This window comes from Lachnellula hyalina (genome assembly GCF_007821495.1).
Source record: "Lachnellula hyalina strain CBS 185.66 chromosome Unknown contig00001, whole genome shotgun sequence".
NCBI lineage: Eukaryota > Fungi > Ascomycota > Leotiomycetes > Helotiales > Lachnaceae > Lachnellula > Lachnellula hyalina.
In genome coordinates, this window is record NW_022157115.1 from 363,247 (window position 1) to 376,522 (window position 13,276).

Consider the following 13,276-nt stretch of genomic DNA (forward strand, 5'->3'; position numbering starts at 1 on the left):
TAAGAGAAAAGGTAAAGCGGCTCCCCTTTTCCAGCTGCCCGCCATTCAAGGATCTGCAGCCATGAGTGCCGCTTATCGCATGTCCTCTTCAAGGAATTCATGAATAGTGGGCACATTTGATTCGCGATTCCCGCAGATATGCCGAACTACCGTATAAGTTGTTATATAAGACCACCCCCTCTTATAAGACCATTCCTAATCCGAGCAGCTCCCCCTCAAAAGTCTTAGCAGACCAGGGTTTTTATCACAACTTATATGGTACTATCATCACCATCACCATCGCCATCCACGAACATGGACGCCAGGAACCGGACCCCGATTCAGTTCTACAACTGCCGCGGAGTTGCCTGGAGCTCTGGATCATATTAAGACTTTGACTGAAGAGTATGGAATTCATGTGTCAATGGGCCACAGCGCTGCCACCTCTGAGGTCGGGAAGAAAGGCATGGAAGCTGTTGCCAACCTTCTGACCCATACTTTCAATGCGATGCTTCCACTTCATCATAGAGAGCCTGGACTGGCAGATAAGACTTAATTTTCCCCTCCAGTAGATCACCAACCAAAGCGTTATTGAAACAATTATAGGTTTAATATTGGAGCGCAAGCCGCCATACTTCAGTCTCATCGCAGACCAAATCCATCTCCACCCGAGGGTGGTTGTTATGGCTTACCGTTCTTCTCCTAGCCATTGTATACTCATCATTGATAGTATCGAATTGTCTGGTCTTCCGGATAGTATTTATCCAGGCCACGCTCAGGTCCCGTTCAACCAAGTCAAGGTAGGAAACAAAGTGACCATCGAGGGGACTGAGACCCTGATTGGGACATGCATCGGCCTGGATGAATGTGGGAGGAACCTGATGGAGTGGGCTGGTATCGAGTTGCAGGATGCCGTAATGTGTGTTACTGAGAATGTGGCCGACGCTATGGGACTGGAAGATCGTGGCAAATTGGAGGTTGGAAAGAGAGGCGACTTCGTTATTCTCGAGGATGATGGAACTGTCAAGGAGACTTGAATCTTAGGCGAACAGGTCTTGGATGGTGTTTGAAAAATAGAATGACAGCGCATCCTTTTAGACACTCCTCAAAAGTGACCATTGTCGTTAATGCCCTACCTCGCTTGGTTGATTTGAAAAAGTGGACGTTCCAGGGCAGCCTGTGCCTCAACTTGAGGCGCAGGCGGGTTGTTCATTCCCCTCTCCCAACTTCCCATTTCCTAACCATCTCACTGCCACTCTACTATTCATCTCAAATTAGTAACACGACCCTCCTAAAACAGAAATCCTTGAAACCGAAACGCAATCTCTCACTCACGTAAATTTGCTCATGTTATTACTGTATTTAGTATTCAGCACGCTTACCCGCTCTATTTTTTACGAACTACCCAATCACCGCATGGATCGATCGTTAGTGTACGAGAATGGCTTGGAGACAGCTTAGAGAGAGTATTGCAAAATATTTCTGTGCTGGAAGTGAAACCCTCGTAAAAATCATGGTCCACGAAAAAGATGGCAGAGCAAATATGTATATTGGACAAAAAAGTCCTTCATCCTCTAATATAGTATCTACCTCTCAACCCAATTTCCAGACCAACCGTTATAGATCCGCTCATGATTACTCCATGTTCCACCATAGATATTCTTCGGGGTATTCAAAATCAAGGAAACAATCCAAAACAAACCATTCATCGACAACCACTTATCCCTATCCTTATTCCACTCCCAACCCGCTTCCATTTGTACTCCCACAGGTCAAGTATAGCACTCACTTCCGAACAAAGGGAGCAGCTTGCCCCATCTCGATTCCACTCTGGCTTTCCTCGTCGCTGTTAACTCTCTGGTGCTTGCCATCAACAAAACCCTTCTTGGTGCGGAACTGGAAGTTGGCCTCATGCCAGGCGCCCTGGAACGCAACAGCAGGATGCAGTACAGTCAAACACGTCGTCGCAATAACAATCATAGCACCCTCCAGCACCATAAAGAGCGCCTCGTCACTCGTAAACAGTGAACCATTGAAACCTCCGGCAAGCTCAGCACATCTGTAAACTGACCTCGCAAAAATGGTAACAGAAGCGACGACAAGACCAACGAGGAAGGACTTGAAGAGCAGGGAGTTGACGATATCGATGTACTTGACATTCCAGCGGGACTTGTTCTTCATGACACGGAGCGCGAAGTCACCGGCACAGAGAGCGAAGAGGACAAGGGAGACGACCTGGAAGATCAGACCTGCCAACATGAGGTTCTTGCCCAGGTTTTTGCCGCTGAGATCGTTGGATGAGGAGGCGATGCCACCACCTAGGGCTTGCAGGACGAGGGAGATGAGATCACAGGTGCAGAAGATGACGGTGTAGGTACGGGCCTTGAAGTAAGATAGGTGCTCGCCGTAAACGTGGACGATGCGTCCGAGGCAGAGGTAGATAGCAGCTGTCAGAAGAGCCGGTGCGATAGTAAGACAGACGAGATACATCAAGAAGTTGTTATTGTCGAATGGTGAGTTGTGGATCATGACGCGAGCAACATATCCTACGACCTCAAGGACAAGGCCAAGAATCATTGCAACCATGTAACCCCAAGTCTTATGTTTGATGCCCAGAAAGAGTTGTCCGATGATGCAGGCAACGAAGATTCCAGCAAAGAGCGCATTTCCGGCAACTGTTGGACGGTAGAGGAAACTCGACATGGACAAATCGCATGTTTCGAGGGTACAAAGGTATGGATTGTTGGCAAGAGTAGCATTGCTGCCACTAGAATAAGTTCCATTTGGGAACTGGTGTGTCAAGTTGGACATATTGAAAGTTTTCGAGGATGAGAGTCGAGAGTTGAAAGGAAGTGAGTGTTTGATTGGTTGGTTGCTAATAGGGGAAGCGAAGCGAGAGCAACAAGTAAAGAAGGATGAGGATGAGATTAGATGAATGAGGTAGAGAACTGGATTGGATATTTTGAATGGTGAAAGGAAAGATGAAGTCAAACAGAGCGCCGAGACTATATATTATCACAACAAGTGAGATTGAAGTATTCTGATACTTAGCTGTTACGCTGTTACGTCCTTACAGCGGCGCATTCACACGCGAAGTAGGCGGTGTTGGTACCGGTTACCGTGCGTACGAATTCGCGGGGGTCGGAGTGAAGACGGCGCCGATTAATAAGCACTTCTGACTGGCTCCCTCGTTTTCCACCCCTTGATGCTCGTTCACTAAACTTCTTTTGCAACCTCAGACGAGCCGCAATGCTACTGCGGAAGCTTACTTACCTTAGGGCGTATCCATGATAATAATAATAGATCCTTCAGATGGTTTCCAACCAGGGACTGCATCTTTTGACAGGGATAGGCTTGGCTTGCCATGCATCAATACGTGCGTAGTACATATGGTCAGCAACGGAGGAACGTTTAGAGTCTTAACTCAAGTAGGATTAAAGTGGCGCTCTGTTATCTAACAAATAATGTTTATGAGAGGCTCCCACGATGATCTCAATGTCGGAGGGAGACTGCGAGAGATGGTGTGGCTTCTCAAGCCCAAGCCTTGCTTGTGAAATGACTCGATCAGTTCTTTCAATATTGCAATTGCTTGCTCCGTACTTCGTACCAGACAACGATACCAAGACACTACTGCAGATACGAGCGATAGAGGGGAGGTAAAAAGAAGGTTGGCGAAGAGGGCGAGGCTGACACGTTTGAAGCTTTTGCCAAGGCGCAAATCAGCGGCTCGCAAATCTCTCGCACCAACACGGACCGTCATCGCGTCGCCCTCGCGTGGCTTTATAATTCTGACACAGCGAGTGAAGTGACACAGCTGCAAGAATTATAACACCCAAGCCAACTCTAACGTACGATAACTGGAGCCTAAATAGAGTACATATTTAGACCTTGCAAAAGAATGTATAATCGAACTATTGGCATCAGAATATATTCGAGTATCGCCAAATTACCCAAACAAGCTTTAGTAACGACCAAAGCCTCAATCACAATTCTTGTCCCATTAGAGAATTTTCAGACGAGACTACGACTGGGAAGTGAATCTACTTGCAGGAGCGTGCCAGACTCTGTAGGACTATCTTCAACTCTTCAACTTGAGAAAATGAACAATAAACTAAATGCTGTGAAAACAATTCACGTCTAATAGCTAGAGCCAGGAGACTTAAACAGGGTCTGGGAAGCACCTCCACCTCCCAATGATAAAGAACCTATGGATAAGGACAAAGAAGTACTGCCGTAGTATTGGCTTTCGATATACGGCCATATTTATTCTGAAATTCTTGCCTTGCAGGGATTTCGGGTTGTAGATGGAGATCTCGGGATGGATGAAAGCAGCACTCAATATGGCAGCTGTTGAATGTGCCACTCGGCCTGGAGCATTAAAAGTCAGTGCCGCTTTGTCTAAAAGTCAGGGGTATGCTCTGACAATTATTCAGCAGGAGGAGGAGGGGGAGGAAAAATTGGAGGAGGAAAGATTCTTGGCGAGACGTTCTGGCCTCGCTAAATATATCCGTTGATAACCTCACCTCGAAATTGTGAAAGTGAAACGAGAAGCCACCATCTACCATCTCGCAACAGTAATATTTGCCTACATACCTAACATACCCAAAATGGCAGACATCCCCCCAATCCCGTCATCATCCCCAGGCGCCGATACCCCAACCTCAAGCGTCTCTGAGCAGGCACGAATCCGCAAAGAGAGACGAGAAGCCAAGATCCGGGCAGGAGGTTCAGCAAGACTGAACAAGATTTCCGGTCTTGGAGGAGGAGTAGAACGAGGTTTGTATAATCGCATCCTCGAATGACTCTAAAGTATAGCTAGCTAACCTGGGATGCGATAAATAGATGCACCAACTCCCCCACCAGCCTCAACCGCAGACCCAGCCGAAGTAGACATATCCCAACACTTCTACGAACCCGCTCGCACCCGCCGCACTCCAAACGCATCACCCGCCCCAGGAGGCCAGTCCATGGGAGATGACCAGCTCCGACAAATGATGCTAGGCTTTGACCCCTCAGCAATGGGCGGCGCGCCTCCAGGTGCAGGCGGAAACCCAAATCCATTTGCAGGTTTCCCAGGCATGGAAGGCATGGGTGGTATGGGGGGACCGGGTGGTGAAGATCCCATGATGAAAATGATGCAGCAGATGATGGGCGGCGGTATGCCCGGCGAAGGAGCAGACGGCATGCCATCTTTCCCGGGTATGCCTAGCATGTCTAGTCCAGCCCAGCAAGCAGATCCCTACGCATATATCTGGCGAATCGTGCACGCCGTTTTCGCACTCTCGCTAGGCCTCTACATCGCGTTCACCACCACATTCTCCGGAACGAAGATCGAGCGGGAAAGAAGCGGGCTCGCGTTCGCGGAGAGTGGAGTCAGTGCAGCGAGCGTGCATTTCTTCTGGATCTTCGCTACGGCCGAGGTCCTCTTGCAGAGTAGCCGCTTTATGTTGGAGAAGGGCAAGACGCAGCAGGCGGGCATTGTGGGCATGGTTATGGGGTTTTTGCCAGAGCCGTATAAGGGGTATCTGGAGCTTGTCATGAGGTACTCGAGGATTTGGACGACGGTTAGTGGGGATGCTATGGCTTGTGTGTTTGTTTTAGGGGTATGTGCTTGGGTGAGAGGTAATTAGATTTGTAGTGCCTTAGTCTGCAAGCATACCAACTATTTCCTCTAATCAAGTTTCGCTATGCCCTTGAGCTACTACGTCCCAAACTTCATGTCACACATAAATGAGCCTATCAGCGATTTGCCATATTCTCTCCCTTTGCTTTATGATCGACCAGCCTCTGATTTAAACCGAGTTACTCCTGTCAAGAAAAAGCCGCGTTCCACAGCCTCGACAGAAAAAAGCGCACAGCCGGCCCCAATCAGCGCTCACAAACCAAGGACATTGATTGCATACTTGTGATATATTGTGCTTCAGCGTCCACCACCACTATTAATGCAACACATCATCCATCCGCAAAGTAACTCACAAAAACGATTTAACTCCTACAGTGTTTTACAGCCGTCTCCATAAACAGAAGAAGCCTTCGTAGTGAATATAATAAGCGGCACTAATTTATAATGTGCTAGGTGGTGTGACACATTAAGAGTATGATAGTGAGTGCGTGCCGCTTTTTTCTACCTAGCATAAGGAGTATGAGGCTTTTTGTGTGAGACGGCCGTAAAACACAGATATCAATCAATCACACTTTAACTCCTATAGTGTTTTACGGCCGTCCGTCTCACAAAGAGAAGAAGCCTCCTGGTGGAGAAAACAAGCGGCACGCACTTTATAATGTGCCAGGTAGCGTGGGGCATTATTCTAAGTTGATGATGAGAGTAATGTGCTGCTTTTTGTGTCCAGCATAGGGAAGCATAATAAAGATTCTTAGGGGTTCATAATTAATAGACCTTCTGTGGGGGAAGGCTATAAAACACAGTAGTTGACACATCACCGCAGTTTGGTACAGCCAGATAGATATGATAGAATAAGATCTCCCCGTTGATCATTTTTGCCGCAGTCATTATTCTATCATACAGCCGCGCTAGCTCACTATAAAAATCAAAAAACGCCAAACCAACCATCCCCGAGTTTTGGAAAAGCGAAAGAAAGTATGCATCCATTTATCCGAAGATCCACTTTTAGACGTCTTTTGCCCAGATTTTAGATGCCTGATATGCAATCCCCAGATGGATTGATGCTAATGCAAAAAAGAAATTGTTTTGGCCATCCAATTTGAAATCAAAATTTTTATGCCGTAACACCTTGGTTTGCCTTCTTGGCAAGGGGTATCTCAGCTGCAATATCCAGCTCCCTCTTCTCAGGGATATCAATCTGCCTCTCCTTCTTAGCCAGCACTGCTTGCTCTTCGTCAGTCATGTTAGGAAGCAGATCAGCGGTCTTTGTCTTTCCGAGCTTGAGATTTCGCTGGAAAGCTCGGATAATAGAATCAGTATCATCAAGCGTGATCTAAGCAAGAGCATATTAGTTTTTATCTCTATATATCTGAACTCTTTAGACTTACAGGTCTGATGTCAGCAAGCGCCTTGATCGATTCTGTGCACTCCTTGTATTGTGCATCAGTCATTTCGATTTGAAGTTGGTTCGCTCGCGACTTGATAGCATTCCATCCGGTTAGACGCGAGGCATAGTGGATGTATCTTGTCATGCCAAAATCCGCCGGATTGATAATCTCATACGTTGAAGGGTTGTTGAGGATCGCTTTTGCGTGCTAAAAACATGTTAGCTAGGAAACATTACGAGAATAGGGACAACAAACTATGCCGGCCTTGTGCGAAAATGCTGAATAGCCAGTGATATAGTTGTTAAATGGAATGTTGACTTCGACGGCTTGAGCAACAAGATCCTCAATATCCTTGAGCTTGTGCAATTTGTACTTTCCGATAACATAATCTCTGTCGGCAACAATCATACGCGCCATTAAACCACCGAGAGGGGTGATGCCATTTCGCTCACCAATACCTAATACTGAGGTATCGATGTGGGTGGCACCAGCCTCCAAAGCACAGTATGCATTCGCAATGGCGCAGCCGGTATCATTGTGGAAATGCGTCTCGATATCACAGCTGACAACACCACGCAGAGTCCGGATCAAGTCATAGACTTGTCTTGGGGATGCACAACCGACAGTGTCTGCAATACCGACGCGGTTAACACCGATCTTGTCGACGGTGGAGTAAATTGAGAGCAGATCCACGAGATTTGATCGGAAAGAGTCCTCGCTGGAGAATCTGATTTCGATGTTATGCGACTTGACGTAGTTAATGACTTCAATTGCGGTGTTTGTAATGTAGGTCATGTCTTTGCCGTGAGAGTGTTCCATAAGATATGAAGAAGTGCCGATGACAACGTCACTTAGGCATTTTTTTTTAGCGAGATCCACGATAGCGAGTTTCAGTACTTACACTCCATCAACACCGGTCTGGACTGCGATCCTGGCATCGTCCATATGGCATCGAATGTGGGTGAGAATCTACCCCACTTTAGCAATTGAGCGCCGTGTACGGAAAAGGACGCCACGAACCTTAGCCTTCAATCCCAGCTTGCAAATTTCCTCGCAATCAAGCCTTGATTGCTCAGATGCAGCAGGTGAAGTCAATTCGATCTGATTCCTCCACATTAGCATGTAATTCGAAAACCTTTGTATATTTTATGACTCACATAGTCCACGCCAAAATCATCGAGAGCCTTGGCGATCTCAATCTTCTTCGGGAGGTCAAAGAAGGCATTGGCGAACTGTTCACCTTCTCGGAGGGTACTCTCGATAATCTTGAAGTTGTTGACATTGCTCAAGAAATCGCCGACAGGTTGGTATGGGTTCGATCGGTGTTGATGTGGGTTTGATTTGGTCTGAACGGCGGTGAAACCAGGGTGTCCTGGAACTATTAGATACGCTCCTGCAAAGACTGATTGTAACTCTCACCATTGGTACCGTTAGATCCATTTGTACCATTAGAAGTTCCATTGGTATGACCGTTGCCATTGGCATTGGCGGCAGCCTCTGGTTCGCAAGAGGGGCACATAGTTGGTAGCTGTATGTGGCGGTCGCGGAGAGAGGAGGGATTCAATTGAAGTATAAGTCTTCGGAACGGGAGGGTGTGATGAGGTGGTAGTAGTTATGGTTGTTCTTAAATATGGAAGAGAGGAAAAGTAAAATTTCAAAGGCGAGATTCCCGATACTTAAAGGCCCTATGACTCTTTGCTTGCTTCGACTGTGGGGGAGGGCAAGGAAAAAAGGGTGGAAAATTGAAAGCGGGGTGGGGGAGGCAACGCCGATGACCGCTGTTGCGAATAATTACTAAGGGAAAAGATCAGCCCGTGATTGGCTGGAAACTAAAACTCCTCAGTGACCTCACTTCACTTACAGCGAGCAGCGGTGAAGCGCGCATGGCTTTTGAGGTAAGGTACGCTACGGTATTGGGGAAAAACCCCCATGAAAATTTCAGATGCAGGTCAAATTGTCGGTCGTGGAGGGCGCATATAATCCGGATTTTCTCTACTGCCTACTGGCTGGCTTGCTTACTGGGCGCATCAAAGATTATTTTATCCGCGGGGATGTCTGGATGCCCCACAAGGATTGCAAAGGGGTAGTGACCCAAAATAGATTACATCCCGATGAATACACATGGAGTAGTATTTTCACAGGAAAACCAAATCATATCTCCCCTTAGTCATATATCCCTAGCAATGTCTTGTTTTGTTTTACACATGCACAGAGTTATTTAATAAACCTAACCCTTAGTTGATTATCACTTCATCCCGGCTCTTGGATATCCATTATATCCATAAATCAAGGAGTTACCTTGCTCATGCTCACCAAACGTTTCACGCCCACCTATATATTGTTAGCGTATGAGCAGGAATGGAAATAATCAGAGGCCTACCATCCAGTTTCCACACTCGTCAGTCTTCTCACGCTGGATATCAACCTGAAATCGTGCGGCAACATCATAGTTCTTTGCGTTCAGGGCCTCAGCAAGCTCACTTAACCTCGCGACGGTTTCTGGCTTCACAAGTTCCTCGTTGTTCAGATGATCGAAGAGAATGTTAAGTCGCTTCTGCGTGTCCTTGACTTGAGCAGCGAAAGAAGGCGGCGCCTTGGAGGCAACTCGCTGCATATCACCGCTAAAGATGTCAACCATTCGCTGAGCCGATGCAGGAATGTGTGATCTGTCCCCACTTGGATGCTTTGGCTTTACCGGAGCAGCAGGTGTGACAGATTTAGGGGGTGGGCCAGTTGGTGGTCGAGAGCTTGGCGGTGGCCCCTGAGAAGCTGGCGGTGGGCCTTGGTTCTGGAATTGAGAAGGTGCCTGATTATGGTCATATGGTTGGGCGAACTGGCTCTGTGGTGTATGCAATGGCGGGGCACTAGGAGCGTAAGGATTAGCTGGTGGCGGTGGTCTATTGCCAGCTTGAGGTGGCGGGGCCACTTGAGATTGAGGTGTTGGTGGTTGTGAATACTGCTGTGCGGCTGGCGAAGGGGCGTATCTGTTGGAAGGCGGTGGCCCTGCCGGTGATGCATTATATGGGGATGCGCCTCGGGGAATGGTTGGTGGGAGACCATAGTGCTGGGCGGGTGAGCTAGCTGTTGGAGCTGGTGCATACTGATTTGCAGCAGAGGATGGTCTTGGCTGGAAAGGTTGGGGAGGGCCACTCATTAGCGGAGAGGTCATACGGGGATGAGCCGGTCCTTTTGGTGGTGGAGGAGGTGGAGTGGGAGTTGCTCTGACGCCATAGGGATTTGCTGGGGGTGGCATGGAAAAGTTCTGTTGGTTGGGGAATGGAGCTGGGGTGGTAGAGGGCGTGGCTCTTCTCGGTGGCTTAGAGACCATGGGAGTATCATTCCAGTTCATCATGTCCTTTGCCTTGGAGGGCGGCGGTGCCGAAGGAGTCGTGTTCCTTGGTGGTCCAGTGGGTGGTCCTCCAAAAGACTGAGTAGGTGCCCCATAATTGTTTGGCGGAGGAACACTACCAAAATTGGATCCGTAATTTTGCCCATAACCTTGCTGTCCTTGTTGCGGTTGTTGATATGGTTGCTGGGGAGCGTATGTATTAGATGGTGGTGCGTATGGGTTCGCCACGGGGGTAGGTGCCGGTGGTGCAAAACTATTTTGGGTTGGGCGCGCAGGCGTTGCAGCGGGAGGCTGGTAGCCAATACCCGGTTGTGGGCGCGATGAATTTCTTACAGATGCTGGCTGTTGCTGTTGTGCTGTTCTTGGTGCCGCCTTTCTCGATGCAAGTTTCACCCGGCTTCGAGCAACTTCAGCGGCCGGGTATTGCGTTGGCAAGAGATCCAGGTATCGCTCTGCAATAGACAGATGTCCATGGGCGGCAACAATGTCAGCATACTCGTTGTATTTGTCGTACAATGGCGCGAGCTTCCAGCCAGAGGTTAATCCTTGTTCGTTATCCTGGAACTTTGTCACGTCTCGGAACACTGTCACCTTCTCAATGAAGTTCTGCAGAACACGTGCGTGAACAGAAAAAGACGAGTCTTCGCTACGATCTTCGATGCCTGCCTTCTCTGCGTCCTGCAATTCGGCAATCCAGATAGTGATGACCTTCTCAAGTTTTGACCCAACCAAGTAGCAGAATGAGGCATCTTTGGGATTGTCAGTTTCTATAATTCGATCGCCAAGAGCTTCACACAAGTCCGGGAATTCGCTCGGGTCCGCATAGGTGCACAATGTGGCCATGGTTTCCTTCCAGTTTGAGAGGTCCGCATTGTAGACAATATCCCAGAGATTCTTGCCGATAACTGAGGATAGTAGGCGCAGATAGTTAGGCCCTGTCGACTTCTTGGACAGATACACAGACTGCGCCTTCTCGAGTAATTCCTTGCCCCCGCAATTTGCGATGATTAACGCGTCTGCAATCTTGTCCTCTTTCAAACAGATAGTCATAGCCTTCTCAAACTGCCCAAGCATCAAAGCTTTTGTAATCTGCTTTTCCGAGGCAGAATCCGCTTCAGAGAACAAGTGGAAGGGGTTGTCAGTCTTTGCTCCTTTCGTTGCCGCTATTGTTGATAGAAAGTCATCACCATCTACACCATCTGAGAAAAGTGTAGATAATCGACTGTTCTTCGACGCAGTTCCATTAGCGTCTTCAGTAGTTCCATCGGTCTTCTCTTCCAGATCAAGCCCAGCAATGCCGTTAGCAGCTTCTTCCACTTGGTCCGAAAAGCCCAAATATTCGGTAACCTTTTTGCGGGGATTATCGGAGACCAGTGTTTCAATAACCTTCCAGTCTGCCTTCTCCTGTTCAGATTTGGCTTCAGATATGTGCGATTCACAAATGCTACCAATATTTCCGGATAGGAGGGCTTTTTCGAAGGTCTCGGTGGCTGACCCAATGTCGGAGTCGACGGAGAAGTTTGAAATTTGGATCTTGGATGATCGATGTTGACCAGCAACGGTTGGCAACAGACCAAAGCTTACCAGCTTTCCTCCAAAGCCGAAAGAAGCACCCGCAGGTCGCTCGAGCCATTTCGGGGCTTTCTTTAAGGAGAACGAAGCTCCCTGTGGTTGAGTCTGGGCTTTTGTGAAGAAATCCTCTCCGTCTACAGGACCCTGAACAGGAGCCTGCGAAGAAGTAGAATTGGTATTTTGGAGAGTCTGTATTGAAATCTTGCCGTCAAAAGAAGCTGTTGCAGACAGAGCAGGATTGTGAGGATTGAACCTTGTTTGGAATGTCCAGTTTGTGACTTCGGGGAATTCGCCAAGGCGCTCCCCAGTTTGTGGGTTCCAGACTATCGTTCTGTTATCCTTTCCACAAGATAATAACAGGTCGCTATCCAGCTGGCACCACGAGAGTGAGAGGATGCCCTGGTCATGGCCTGCCAGTGTGCGCTCAGGGGCGTTCGAGTTTCGTAAGTCCCATAATAGAATGACTGGGCTCGAATCGTCAGGGGTTGCGGTAAGAAGCTTCGTAGCGTTGTTTGGATCCCAAGCAATTGCTCCCACGGCCTTTCGGTTGTTGTTCAATGTGAGAGAGGCCTTCTTGGTCTTTAGATCCCACACAGTGACAAATCCACCGCTTCCACCAGTTGCCAAAATATGAGGGACCTTCCTATTCCATGCCACACACTCAAGATCATCTGCTCGGGCCGCAGCCGTACCAAGTCTGAAAGGGTTCGAGATGTCGTTGATGTCGTAAATAAACAGCTCGCCCTTTGTGCCAGCTGTCGCAAGGATTTGAGGCTTTAGAGGATTGAATTGGAGAGATTTGATAGCGCCTGAGTGTTTTGTTGTTCGTGACATAAATGCATCTTCGCCCCCTTTTATGAGCTTCTCGGCATCCCACAAATCCAGAGAGCCATTCTCAAGTGCCCCAGCGATTATTCCCCGTGGGTGCTCTGCGTTCGCAGGTCCCCAAGCAATATCATGAAATCTGTATCAAAAATCTAGTCAGAAAGGGGTCCACGGAGGCGCAAAAGGGGTTCAGTACCTTGAATCCGTGCTAATGCTTGCAACAGGCTGGAGCTCAACACCTTGCTCGAGGTCGTCCAGGCTCAAATCCCAGAGCTCCAGCTTTGTTTCATCAGAGAAATCTGCGTCAACTGCTCCAGCTCGAGTTCCAGTTACCACCAAAGGCAAATCAGAACCAGGCGACCAGGCAAATGCCGCGCAGCGAGGTATCTCTCGTAGCCGCATGTTGATGTGTTTCTAAAGTCCAAAGCAAGCTCAGCTATTGTTATAAATTTGGCGCAGAGTTGAGAGATAGATAGAGATTTGAACTACGGACTCGCAATTGGGAGATGGGAGCGCGACGTCCTAGTCGTTGGTGTAATA

The 13,276-nt window shown here is 48.3% G+C and overlaps 5 protein-coding genes across 5 annotated transcripts; 2 read left to right on the forward strand and 3 right to left on the reverse strand.

Moving 5' to 3' along the window:
• Positions 1–232: 232 nt before the first annotated feature.
• Positions 233–1,016, forward strand: amdhd2_0 (N-acetylglucosamine-6-phosphate deacetylase; the record flags this gene model as incomplete). The annotated part of the gene is made up of 2 exons (XM_031145106.1): positions 233–454; positions 552–1,016. Coding segments are annotated over 2 exons (687 nt in total), but the record flags the coding sequence as incomplete, so codon positions are not given.
• A 748-nt stretch (positions 1,017–1,764) lies between these two features.
• RSB1_1 (Sphingoid long-chain base transporter) lies at positions 1,765–2,790 on the reverse strand (the record flags this gene model as incomplete). The annotated part of the gene is made up of 1 exon (XM_031145107.1): positions 1,765–2,790. One exon carries the CDS (start codon positions 2,788–2,790, stop codon positions 1,765–1,767), a length of 1,026 nt encoding a protein of 341 aa, XP_031009856.1.
• Positions 2,791–4,586: 1,796 nt separating this feature from the next.
• On the forward strand, positions 4,587–5,609 carry LHYA1_G000114 (uncharacterized protein; the record flags this gene model as incomplete). The annotated part of the gene is made up of 2 exons (XM_031145108.1): positions 4,587–4,755; positions 4,822–5,609. The coding sequence occupies 2 exons, from the start codon at positions 4,587–4,589 to the stop codon at positions 5,607–5,609; spliced, it is 957 nt and encodes a 318-aa protein (XP_031009861.1).
• A 1,107-nt stretch (positions 5,610–6,716) lies between these two features.
• lys1 (Homocitrate synthase, mitochondrial) lies at positions 6,717–8,509 on the reverse strand (the record flags this gene model as incomplete). Its single annotated transcript, XM_031145109.1, has 7 exons — positions 6,717–6,935; positions 6,991–7,197; positions 7,246–7,840; positions 7,892–7,959; positions 8,011–8,091; positions 8,148–8,362; positions 8,410–8,509. The coding sequence occupies 7 exons, from the start codon at positions 8,507–8,509 to the stop codon at positions 6,717–6,719; spliced, it is 1,485 nt and encodes a 494-aa protein (XP_031009862.1).
• Positions 8,510–9,276: 767 nt separating this feature from the next.
• Positions 9,277–13,138, reverse strand: SEC31 (Protein transport protein; the record flags this gene model as incomplete). Its single annotated transcript, XM_031145110.1, has 3 exons — positions 9,277–9,321; positions 9,371–12,875; positions 12,933–13,138. The coding sequence occupies 3 exons, from the start codon at positions 13,136–13,138 to the stop codon at positions 9,277–9,279; spliced, it is 3,756 nt and encodes a 1,251-aa protein (XP_031009859.1).
• Between the last annotated feature and the right edge of the window lie 138 nt (positions 13,139–13,276).